The sequence below is a fragment of the Bos indicus x Bos taurus genome, chromosome 28 (genome assembly GCF_003369695.1).
Source record: "Bos indicus x Bos taurus breed Angus x Brahman F1 hybrid chromosome 28, Bos_hybrid_MaternalHap_v2.0, whole genome shotgun sequence".
Lineage (NCBI taxonomy): Eukaryota > Metazoa > Chordata > Mammalia > Artiodactyla > Bovidae > Bos > Bos indicus x Bos taurus.
Window position 1 is genome coordinate 37,955,402 of NC_040103.1, and position 13,034 is coordinate 37,968,435.

Here is a 13,034-nt window from a genome sequence, read left to right on the forward strand (position 1 = left end):
CCATGAACTGATGAGACCAGATGCCATGATCTTAGTTTTCTGAATGTTGACCTTTAAACCAACTTTTTCACTCTCCTCTTTCACTTTCAAGAGGCTCTTTAGTTCTTCTTGCTTTCTGCCATAAGGATGGTGTCATCTGCATATCTGAGGCTATTGATATTTCTCCTGGCAATCTTGATTCTAGCTTGTGCTTCTTCCAGCCAAGTGTTTCTCATGATGTACTCTGCATATAAGTTAAATAAGCAGGGTGACAATATACAGCCTTAACGGACTCCTTTCCTCTTTGGTACCAGTCTCCTGTTCCATGTCCACTTCTAATTGTTGCTTTCTTACCTGCATACAGGTTTCTCAAGAGGCAGGTAAGGTGATCTGGTAGTCCCATCTCTTTCAGAATTTTCCACAGTTTATTGTGATTCACACAGTCAAAGGCTTAGGCGTAGTCAATAAAGCAGAAATAGATGTTTTCCTGGAACTCTCTTGCTTTTTCAATGACCCAGCGGATGTTGGCAATTTGATCTCTGGTTCCTCTGCCTTTTCTAACACAAGCTTGAACAAATGGAAGTTCGTGGTTCACATATTGCTGAAGCCTGGCTTGGAGAATTTTAAGAATTGCTTTACAAGCATGTGAGATGAGTGCAATTGTGCAGTAGTTTGAGCATTCTTTGGCATTGCCTTTCTTAGGGATTGGAATGAAAACTGACCTTTTCCAGTCCTGTGGCCACTGCTGAATTTTCCAATTTGCTGGCATATTGAGTGCAGCACTTTCACAGTATCATCTTCCAGGATTTGAAATAGTTCAACTGGAATTTCGTCACCTCCACTGGTTTTGTTCATAGTGATGCTTCCTAAGGCCCACTTGACTTAGTATTCCAGGATGTCTGGCTCTAGGTGAGTGATCACACCATCGTGATTATCTGGGTTGTGAAGATCTTTTTTGTACAGTTATTCTGTGTATTCTTGCCACCTTTTAATATCCTCTGCTTCTGTTAGGTCCATACCATATTTGTCCTTTACTGTGCCCATCTTTACATGAAATGTTCCCTTGGTATCTCTAGTTTTCTTGAAGAGATCTCTAGTCTTTCCTATTCTATTGTTTTCCTCTATTTCTTTGCAATGATTGCTGAGGAAGGCTTTCTTATCTCTCCTTGTTATTCTTTGGAACTCTGCATTCAGATGCTTATATCTTTCCTTTCCTCCTTTGCTTTTTGCTTCTCTTCTTCTCACAGCTATTTGTAAGGCCTCTTCAGACAGCCATTTTGCCTTTTTGCATTTCTTTTTCTTGGGGATGGTCTTGTACCTTGTCTCCTGTACAGTGTCATGAACCTCCATCCATAGTTCATCAGGCACTCTATCTATCAAATCTAATCCCTTAAATCTATTTCTCACTTCCACTGTATAATCATAAGGGATTTGATTTGTGTCATACCTGAATGGTCTAGTGGTTTTCCCTACTTTCTTCAATTTAAGTCTGAATTTGGCAATAAGGAGTTCATGATCTGAGCCACAGTCAGCTCCCGGTCTTGTTTTAGCTGACTGTATAGAGCTTCTCCATCTTTGGCTGCAAAGAATATAATCAACCTGATTTCAGTGTAGGCCCTCTGGTGATGTCCATGTGTAGAGTCTTCTCTTGTGTTGTTGGAAGAGGGTGTTTGCTATGACCAATGCATTCTCTTGGCAAAACTCTATGAGCTTTTTTGCCCTGCTTCATTCCGTACTCCAAGGCCAAATTTGCCTGTTACTCCAGGTGTTTCTTGACTTCCTACTTTTGCATTCCAGTCCCCTATAATGCCAAGGATGTCTTTTTAGGATGTTAGTTTTAGAAGGTCTTGCAGATATTCATAGAACCATTCAACTTCAACTTCTTCAGCGTTACTGGTTGGGGCATAGACTTGGATTACCATGATATTGAATAGTTTGCCTTGGAAATGAACAGAGATTCTGTCGTTTTTGAGATTGCATCTAAGTACTGCATTTTGGACTCTTTTGTTGACTGTGATGGCTACTCCATTTCTTCTAAGGGATTTCTGCCCACAGTAGTAGATATATGGTCATCTGAGTTAAATTCACCCATTTCATTCCATTTTAGTTCGCTGATTCCTAGAATATCTATGTTCACTCTTGGCGTCTCCTATTTGATCACTTCCAGTTTGCCCTGATTCATGGACCTAACATTTCAGGTTCCTATGCAATATTGCTCTTTACATCATTGGACCTTGCTTCCATCACCAGTCACATCCACAACTGGTTGTTGTTTTTGCTTTGTCTCCATCCTTTCATTCTTTCCGGATGTTCTTTACCTACCTATTATTAACATAGACGTTCAAATTAGTTTATTGTTCAGTTCAGTTCACTTTAGTCATTCAGTCGTGTCCAACTCTTTGAGACCCCATGAATTGCAGCACGCCAGGCCTCCCTGTCCGTCACCAACTCCCAGAGTTCACTCAAACTCACATCCATCGAGTTGGTGATGCCATCAAGCCATCTCATCCTCTGTCATCCCCTTTTCCTCCTGCCCCTAATCCCTCCCAGCATCAGTCTTTTCCAATGAGTCAACTCTTCGAATGAGGTGGCCAAAGTACTGGAGTTTCAGCTTTAGCATCATTCCTTCCAAAGAACACCCAGGGTTGATCTCCTTTAGAATGGACTGGTTGGATATCCTTGCAGCGTTAAATGAGTGTTATTCTACATAAAATATGATGAATTCCTGAAGTAACTTTAGCTCCTGATATGCTTTGTATGTGGAGAAGGAAATGGCAACCCACTCCAGTGTTCTTGCCTGGAGAATCCCAGGGACGGAGGAGCCTGGTGGGCTGCTGTCTATGGGGTCGCACAGAGTTGGACACAACTGAAGCAACTTAGCAGTAGCATGGTTTGTATGAATAGTTTTTTTGTTTGTTTTTCCTTCACTTCCTTCCTTCCTTCCCTGCTCTCTTCCTTTTCTCCATCATCCCTTCCCCTCTTCCTTTCTTTCCTTTTTATGGGCTAAATTTATTCTTAGCATGTTGTTTTTGTTTAGTTCCTAAGTTATGTCTGACTCTTTTGCAATCCCATGAACTGTAGCCTACAAGGCTCCTCTGTCCATGGGATTTCCCAGGCAAGAATACTGAGGTAGGTTCCGTTTCCTCCTCCAGGGTATTTTCCTGACCCAGGGATAGAACCCATGTCTCATACATTAACAGGAGAATTCTTTACCACTGAACCACCAGGGAATAATACTTAGCATACATGCTAATATTATTCCATCTCAATTCCAGACTGTTGGGAAATACCAATCAGTGTTCATGGTACCCCTAATTGTGGACAAAGTGTAAATTATCTTTTGCAAGCAAACATTGTTATAACTGAGACACCGTCTTTGCCTTGAAAGGTTAGTCTGATAAGCATTGATTTCTGTGTGGAGTTTTCTCTAACCTTTTTCTCATTTTCTGTTTTCCTTCCTTATGTGCTGACTTTGGTGTAGCAGACCACTTGGGGATTGAATTCATGGGTAAGACTAAACGATTTTCTCCTTATATATCCAGAAAAGCTAAGTTTGATCATGTGTATAGTGTTCTTCTTCCTCATCTGATTGTGATTGAAATGCCTCACTATCAGATGCTATTAGTAGTAAAAACAAAATGTTTTTGTCAATTTTTCACTAAGTAGTGGCTCAAAATGAATGACTTAACTACTTATTGAGAAGGCAATTTAATGTTAAGTGCTGCTTTGAAACCTGACAGAAGTTGGATTTGGCTTCTGGCTTTGTTTGCTTTCTTAATTCTTAATTTTCTTATCTGTAAATAGGGGTAAACTAGTTCCTATTTTATTTCATGCATATATTGCTTAACACAATGTCTGTAAAATGGCATATGCTCAATAAATGGTAGACAATAATGGTGATGGTTGAATAATATCAGTTTTTGTTACTTTCTGCTCTTTTTTTTTCTTTTGCATAGTGAATAATTTGGATGCATTTTTGGTCAATCTTAATTCTGGAGTATGGGTTCTATTAATGTTTTCATTTACAAAGTTAAAATAATTATTTTGAAAGTATTTGTAGTCTATGTTTTTTTTTTTTTTTTAAGATTAGAATACCTCCCACAGTAATTATTTTCTGTACTCATAGATAATTACATTAAGAATTGTACATAATTTTCTGAATCTATATTATAATAAAATGATTTAAAAACACATTCCATAGGGCTGATTGATAGGCATCATGGTACTAGAATGGAGAGATACCTAGGAGTTAAAGTTAGTGATGTTGAAGATCCAAATATGAATCAGAATTTATAGTTTCTCCTTGATTGGCTTTTGTTGAACTTTAGGTTTTTCTCTTATATAATATAGATATGAATGCTTGCTTCATACATTTATGTTTATTGTGATAATACCTGTAAATTTGCTTGCATTTGTGTATCCATTCATCCATTAATTCAGCAAATATGTATCAATTGCTCACTCTAAGCAAAGAAAAAACTGTAAAATGCTACAGATAATATAATGAGTAAAAATGAGCAATAAAAGCTGATTTGATGGAACTTATAGTCTAGGAAATTTTCAGACGATAATTAGGGAATAAAACTGATAAATATAAAATTGAAGATTTCTAAGACCTATTTGAGGCAGAATAATATTAGTTCATAATAGTGTGATAATATCCAATCTGAATGGCCCTCATCAAAAAGTCTTCAAACAATAAATTCTGGAAAGGGTGTGGAGAAAAGGGAATGCTCTTGCACTGTTGGTGGGAATGTAAATTGATACAGCCATTATGGAAGACAGCATGGAGATTCCTTAAAAAACTAGGAATAAAACTACCATATGACCCAGCAGTCCCACTCCTAAGCATATACCCTGAGGAAACCAAAATTGAAAGAGACACATGTGTCCCATTGTTCATTGCAGCACTATTTACAATAGCTAGAACATGGAAGCAACCTAGATGGCCATTGATGAATGAATAGATAAAGAAGATGTGGTATATATACAAAATTGAATATTACTCAACCGTAAGAAGGAATGCATTTAAGTCAGTTCTAATGAGGTGGATGCACCTAGAACCTATTCTACAGAGTGAAGTGAGTCAGAAAAGAGAAAGATAAATACCATATTCTAACACATATATACGGAATCTAGAAAAATGGTACTGAAGAATTTATTTTCAGCACAGCAGTGCAGAAACACACATAAAGAATAGATTTATGGACATGGAGAGAGGGGAGGAGAGGGTGAGATGTATGGAAAGAGTAACATGGAAAGTTTATTACCATATGTAAAATAAATAACCAATGGGAATTTGCTGTGTGGCTCAGGAAACTCAAACAGGGGCTCTGTATCAACCTAGAGGGGTGGGATGGGGAGGGAGATGGGAGGGAGGTTCAAAAGGGAGGGGATATATGTATACCTATGGCTGATTCATGCTGAGGTTCGACAGAAAACAGCAAAATTCTGTAAAGCAATTTTCCTTCAATAAAAAATATATTAATTAAAGAAAGAATAGTGTGATAATAGAAGATGTGAAAAATTGATAGTTATTGGAAACATGGCAATAAGTATTTGAAAGGAATTGATGTTGAACGGTATATAAGGGTGATTATTAGGGATGAATACAAGATTTATAGTTTGCATGTTTAGATAAAATGTGGGTCCATTTTCTGAAAAATAAGATTTAAAAAACAGATTTATGGTAGATTTTTACTAGATTAGGTTTGGAAATTTTGAATTCTGGGTACCTTTGTTGTGTCTGGTAGAAGATATTGATAGTTATATTTTTTATAAGTTTTGAGAGTTAATTAGAAATCAGTGATTACATATTTATATTAAAACTGATATTCCTGTTGTACAATATTACTTGTTAGTGCTTTATTATCTAAGTATTAGATCACAGAAAAAAAAGAGAGCTTAGTTTCTACATATTTGGGGTTTTGCTAGATAGATGTGATCAAAGCTTATAAGAGCAATGTAATTCAAGATAATATTGAAATGAAGCATCGCAGACTATAAGATAGGTATGTAATGAAATGAATAAGGAATGTATAGTTTGAATGGAATTGATGAATAGTTACCATGTGTGCCCTCAAATTGTTGGCATGAAGAGGTTGTAGTCATGTGGACTAGGAATTACAGGAAATTGTGGATATGGTGATGTGGTAGAGTATAAATTTTTGAGAAAGATATGTGGTTTGTACTTTCCTCTTTTACTGATGATGATGGGCTATAGCAGCATGGGAAACAGTATCAACAATCATTTGAGGATAGCAAGTACTTAATCTAATCAGTAGAGAAATGTCTCCATTATGTGGTGATGATTGCTGGCTCAGAGAAGAGAGGCTCCAGAAACTGTGTAGTAGAATGACTGTAGATATAAGAAACAAGGCCTGGTGGTGTGTGGGACTGGCATAGCATTAAACTCCACAATCAGTGTGGCCATGGTTATGGTAAGATAAACTTGCTACACCAACGATAATTATTGTTATTGAAAGAAACAAATGAGTTGTTATCCTATTGAAATTTTCCTGAGGATTTTCAGTGGCACTGATACCTTACAGTATAATGATTTGCTGTGGAATCAAGACATGTATTATGAGGTCTCTTTTAAAACATTCAAAATCATTTAGTTACCAGTAAGCAAAAATAAGAAGCTATTGTCTCATTCATCTATATGAATCTCAAGTCTAACTGGTGTTACAATGAGTCTTAAAAAAGTTGAAGTCAAAGTACAACTTTAAAGATAGATTGCTCAGGGCTGGTGCAATGGGATGACCCTGAGGGATGGGATGGGAAGGGATGTGGGAGGGGGTTCAGGATGGGGAGCACATGTATACCCATGGCTGATTCATGTCAATGTATGGCAAAAACCACCACAATATTGTAAAGTAATTAGCCTCTAATTAAAATTAAAAAAAAAAAAAAAAAAAACTTACAGGGAATGGATTCTAAATGTGCAAATATCTGACTCCAGCAGTCGAGTTTGTCTTGGAGGGAAGTGGTTGGCTAAAGGCAGAGTTAAACTGAGTACTTAGTATGAATCAGATCAGATCAGTCGCTCAGTCGTGTCCGACTCTTTCCGACCCCATGAATCGCAGCATGCCAGGCCTCCCTGTCCATCACCAACTCCCGGAGTTCACTGAGACTCACATCCATCGAGTCAGTGATGCCATCCAGCTATCTCATCCTCTGTCATCCCCTTCTCCTCCTGCCCCCAATCCCTCCCAGCATCAGAGTCTTTTCCAGTGAGTCAACTCTTCGCATGAGGTGGCCAAAGTACTGGAGTTTCAGCTTTAGCATCATTCCTTCCAAAGAAATCCCAGGGCTGATCTCCTTCAGAATGGACTGGTTGGATCTCCTTGCAGTCCAAGGGACTCTCAAGAGTCTTCTCCAACACCACAGTTCAAAAGCATCAATTCTTCGGTGCTCAGCCTTCTTCACAGTCCAACTCTCACATCCATACATGACCACAGGAAAAACCATAGCCTTGACTAGACGGACCTTTGTTGGCAAAGTAATGTCTCTGCATTTGAATATGCTATCTAGGTTGGTCATAACTTTCCTTCCAAGGAGTAAGTGTCTTTTAATTTCATGGCTTCAGTCACCATCTGCAGTGATTTTGGAGCCCAGATAATGGCAAATAATGGAGTATTCTTAATGATGAATAGGTTTACAGACAATGAATGAACTGTTTTCACTGACCTCACTAATTCTAGACACTATTCCCCCCTCCTCCCCCACAGATTCCTCTAACTGAATGTGTAATATTCTGTGCATTGCTTTGGGAATAAGTATTTTTGAGATTTAACTCGTAATTTTAAAATCCACATGGGTAAAATTGTCCCATGGAAGATGATATCATCCTAATACTACAGCATCTCTAGGTATAAATTAAATTGGTTAGCCAATATATAGGCATACTCTCTAGAAATTTGATTATGTCTGTTTATCGGTGTGGCTTACAAATAATCAGTGCCACTTATGTATTAATGAATTCCAGAATACCTTTGTTCTCAACTTTGATCATCCTTGCTTTGAGTAATGCAAATTTCATCTTTCCTTGGGTTGGAACATAGATCATAAGGTGATAATCCTTAAAAAATAAAAATTAAAAATAGGATTTGGCTGTACCAGATCTTAGTTGCAGCACTTGGGCTCTTTGATCTTCACTGTGGCATGTAGGATCTTTACAATCTTTAGTTGTGGCATCTGAATTCTCATATGGCATGATCTTACACATACATCTTTTCCCCAGTTCCTTGTATTCCTAGTGGCCATGGCATATGTGCACTCAGTGATCAGACTCAAAACCCGAACACATCGAGTTCAACAATTTCTTATTTATAGCAGAGAACTGCAAATCATATGCTTAAGAATTCTATTATTAGTTAATTATTATGCATTTATCACACTTACTATATGCTAAAGGTATAAGATATGGAAAATGCAGGTATATAATCCACATCCCTTAATGACCAAAGACTGTGAAACTAAAAATAGAGAAAGCTACACATAATTGAAGTGATATAACAAGGGCTATTAAGATGCATAGGCAGAAAAATAAACGCATAGGCAAAATACAATGAAAGAAAAAATAAAATGAAAATGAAAGCCACTAAATGGGCTTAGGAAATTGAGAAACATCTTCCTGGGGATAAAGGGGAGGAGCAAGGGGGAGGAATTCAAGCTGGGTACCAGCCGAAGTGGATAAACTGTATCAAGCGTTTCTCTAGTCCAAGTCTATACTAGCTTCGCTTTCCTTCTACTTAGTCAGAACCTTTCTATTTCGCTAGTGTCACTGCTTTAGAACTGAAAAGAGGACATTAACTTCAGTAAAAACACTTCACCAAAAAGCGTCTTGGATTGATTTTTCAATATTGAAGAATGATTATCCTGTTGAATATGCCATGCCAAACCTAATGTGCATAAAACTGTTAGCACTCAAAAGTATTTTTTGGTAAATATATTCATGATTTTTCTAATGATGCAACATGGGATTGGAACAATGCAAATTTCAACAAACAGATACAGCTTTAGAATGTCAGTCAGTTCAGTCGCTCAGTTGTGGCCGACTCTTTGTGACCCCATGAACTGCAGCACACCAGGCCTCTCTGTCCATCACCAACTCCTGGAGTCCACCCAAACATGCCATTGTGTCAGTGATGACATCCAACCATCTCATCCTCCATCGTGCCCTTCTCATCCTGCCCTCAATCTTTCCCAGTATCAGGGTCTTTTCCAATGAGTCAGCTCTTTGCTTCAGGTGGCCAAATTATTGGAGTTTCAGCTTCAGCATCAGTCCTTCCAATGAATGCCCAGGACTGATATCCTTTAGGATGGACAGGTTGGATCTCCTTGCAGTCCAAGGGACTCTCAAGAGTCTCCTCCAACACCACAGTTCAAAAGCATCTATTCTTCGGTGCTCAGCTTTCTTTATAGTCCAACTCTCACATCCATACATGACCACTGGAAAAACCATAGCCTTGATTAGACAGACCTTTTTTGGCAAAATAATGTCTCTGCTTTTTAATATCTAGGTTGATCATAATTTTCCTTCCAAGGAGTAAACGTCTTTAATTTCATGGCTGCAATCACCAACTGCAGCGATTTTGGAGCCCAGAAAAATAAAGTCTGTCACTGTTTCCACTGTTTCCCCATCTATTTGCCATGAACTGGTGGGAACAGGTGCCATGATCTTCGTTTTCTGAATGTTGAGCTTTAAGCCATCTTTTTCACTCTCCACTTTCACTTTCATCAAGAGGCCTTTAGTTCTTTTTCACTTTCTGCCATAGGGATGGTGTCATCTGCATATCTGAGGTTATTGATATTTCTCCCAGCAATCTTGATTCCAGCTCATGCTTAGTCCAGCCCAGCATTTCTGTACTCTGCATATAAGTTAAATAAGTAGGGTGATAATATACAGCCTTGACATACTCCTTTTCCTATTTAGAACCAGTCTGTTGTTCCATGTCCAGCTCTAACTGTTGCTTCCTGACCTGCATACAGATGTCTCAAGAGGCAGGTCAGGTGGTCTGGTATTCCCATCTCTTTCAATGTAGTATCATTTTAAAAAACACAGTTTACTGACATAGTTAGGAAAGGAGTTTGGAGGTGTGTAAAAATGCAAAGTTGTTTGTAAAAAAATTAAAAGACTTATAGTAAACTAATAATCAAAAATATTTCTTGAATTCATGATGTAACCTACTCGACGTGTGCATGAGGGAGAAATTTATACTTTTAATGTCAGATATTCAAACTTTTCCTCATAGCATGGATACATTAGGAGATGTTATAGACAAAGTTTTTTTGTAAGCATAAGTGCTTGTTGAGTTGTGTGAGAAATGCACCCAGTCATCCAGAGGAGACAGCTAGCCAAAGGGCATGTCAGCCTGGTCAAGTCTGGAAGGTGCATCGATCATGGAGAGGGATTTCTTAACTGAGAAATTATCTTTCTACTCTGTCAGGTGCTCTGTCATGGAGCATATCTCAGTATAGCCTTTGAGCTATTTGTTACACAGCCATGCCTCTGACAATACCCTGATGAATCTGATGCTCTAGGCAGAAAAAATGCTCATATAAAGGCAAATGCAGTGCCATTTGCAAACGTATTACCAAACCACAGGAAGAGCTAAATATTGTGTTGGGAGATTTTTTATGCAATATTTTTTTCATACTCATATGGAAAAATAAAATGAAGTCTGTCAGTTAAATGTCTTGTTTGTGCTTTGATATTGTGTTTAGGATAGCATAATATATGTATGCAGTCTAAGTAAATGCTGGTATATTTTTGAAATCAAAATATTTATAAAATTTGGGACAAGTGAGGTTTTTAACTAAAATCTTAAAAAGATATTCTAAAATACTCCTACATTTTGAAGCTAAAATATAAAGAACACAAAAGGAAGAAATACTGAGTTTTTAATAAGCAGAGAGTTAGAAATGTCTGTCATCTAAAGTATGCATGTAGGTTCAGAATTGAGAACATTATTACTTCAAACTTTTCAGTTCAGTTCAGTCACTCAGTCGTGTCTGACTTTTGGACTGTAGCACACCAGGTTTCCCTGTCTATCACCAACTCCCGGATGGAACTACTCAAATTTATGTCCATCGAATTGGTGATGTCATCCAGTCATCTCATTCTCTGTTGCCCCCTTCTCCTCCTGCCTTCAATCTTTCCCATCATCAGGGTTTTTTCCAATGAGTCAGTTCTTTGCATCAGATGGCCAAAATATTGTAGCTTCAGCCTTAGCATCAGTCCTTCCAATGAATATTCAGGACTGATTTCCTTTAGGATTTCAAGGTTCAAACTTTACCATATATTTAATATCTCTTCATCCCTTCATGTAAAAAAAAATAGTTTTAGAATATTTTAGTAATCTCTAAAGAGGATTTCCTGAGAAACGACCAGTTTCTAATTCTGTTTAGATGATACAAATAGGGATACTTTCTTTAAAGCTATGCTGCTTATTCTGAATGACTTGGTGTGTGTTCCTTTAAATCTAACAAACTCATATGGTAGTCAAATGAATTCATGTATATGCCCTAATTTATAAAATGGCATTAGACATATAGTAGTGAGCAACTCCTCCTTTGGGCTGAAATCTCTGAATTAGATTTATTTGGGACAGAAATGTTTATATTCACTTGACTATGTCATATTATCTTATAAAATAAAATGGTAGTTTATGGATAAATGTGTCTGTAGAGGGTGTTAATTCAAATGTATTCATTCAAGAGGGTATTTGTTTAGTTTTTTTCTTATATTAAATCACATGAAAAAGCAGGTATCTCAGAGTACTATATTCCCATTATTTAATGCTTGACATGTGCCACCAGATTTATATTAGTTCATTGTACTCTCAAAAACTTGCATGAGGTAGAAACTATTTATATCCTTAACTTAAAAATGGCAAACTGATGTCTGTTTAGGTGAAATATCTCATCCAAAGAGCAAGGAAGTGGCAAAGCAGGATTTGAATCAAAGTCTATCTTCCTCCAGAGTTCTTTTTTTAAATTTTTTTTTATTGTTATAAAAGTCACATACTACAAAGCATACTATTTTAATAATATTTAATTGTGCATTCAAGGGCACTAAGTATGTTCAAGTTGTTGTGCAATTCTCACCATCATTCATTTCCCAAATTTTTCACCTTCCTAAACTGAAACTCTGTCATCATTAAACACTAGCTCCCTGTCTCCCCACTCACCCTCAAGCCACAGCCCTGGGTATCTACTAATGTATTTTCTGACTCTATGAATTTGACTATTCTAGGTATCTCATATAAATGGAATCAAACAGCATTCCTCTGCTTCTCATGTATACTGGAGTGAATTTTTACCTTAATATATGTCCTACAAACAGATAGTACTTTCTTTTTCTTTTTTACCCCTATGCTATACAGTAAGCAGAAAAGGCAGAGGCACCCCACTCCAGTACTCTTGCCTGTAAAATCCCATGGATGGGGGAGCCTGGAAGGCTGCAGTCCATGGGGTTACTGAGGGTCAGACACAACTGAGTGACTTCACTTTCACTTTTCACTTTCCTGCATTGGAGAAGGAAATGGCAACCCACTCCAGTGTTCTTGCCTGGAGAATCCCAGGGATGGGGGAGCCTGGTGGGCTGCTGTCTATGGGGTCTCCCAGAGTTGGACACGACTGAAGTGGCTTAGCAGCAGCAGCAGTGTACAGTATGTTCTCAGTAGTTATCAATTTTACACGTAGTATCAGTAGTGCATATGGTCCATTTCCCAGTTTGTCCCACCCCTCTTTTCCCACTCCTTGGTGTCCATACCTTTGTCCTCTACAGCTGTGTCTGTATTTCTGCTTTGCAAACAGATTTGTCTCTACTATTTTTCTAGATTTCACATATATGTATTAATATATGGTATTTGTTTTTCTCTTTCTGACTTCATAATGTATAATTATCTAGATCCATCCATATCTCTGCAAATGGCACAATTTTGTTCTTTTTTATAACTGAATAATATTCCATTGTGTTTGTGTGTGTGTGTGTGTGTGTGTGTGTGTGTGTATTTGTGTGTGTGTGTGTGTGTATATCACATCTT

The 13,034-nt window shown here is 37.7% G+C and overlaps 1 protein-coding gene across 6 annotated transcripts in view; it reads left to right on the top strand.

Moving 5' to 3' along the window:
• The window catches only part of NRG3 (neuregulin 3), a 1,272,378-nt gene that overhangs the window by 1,085,490 nt on the left and 173,854 nt on the right, over positions 1-13,034 (top strand). For 4 of the 6 annotated variants that reach the window (XM_027530406.1, XM_027530409.1, XM_027530408.1 and 1 more), the window contains exon 4: positions 3,461-3,487. In XM_027530406.1, the coding sequence (XP_027386207.1) occupies positions 3,461-3,487 (27 nt within the window). The remainder of the gene's footprint in view (positions 1-3,460; positions 3,488-13,034) is intronic. The other 2 variants (XM_027530407.1, XM_027530411.1) reach the window with 1 other exon arrangement.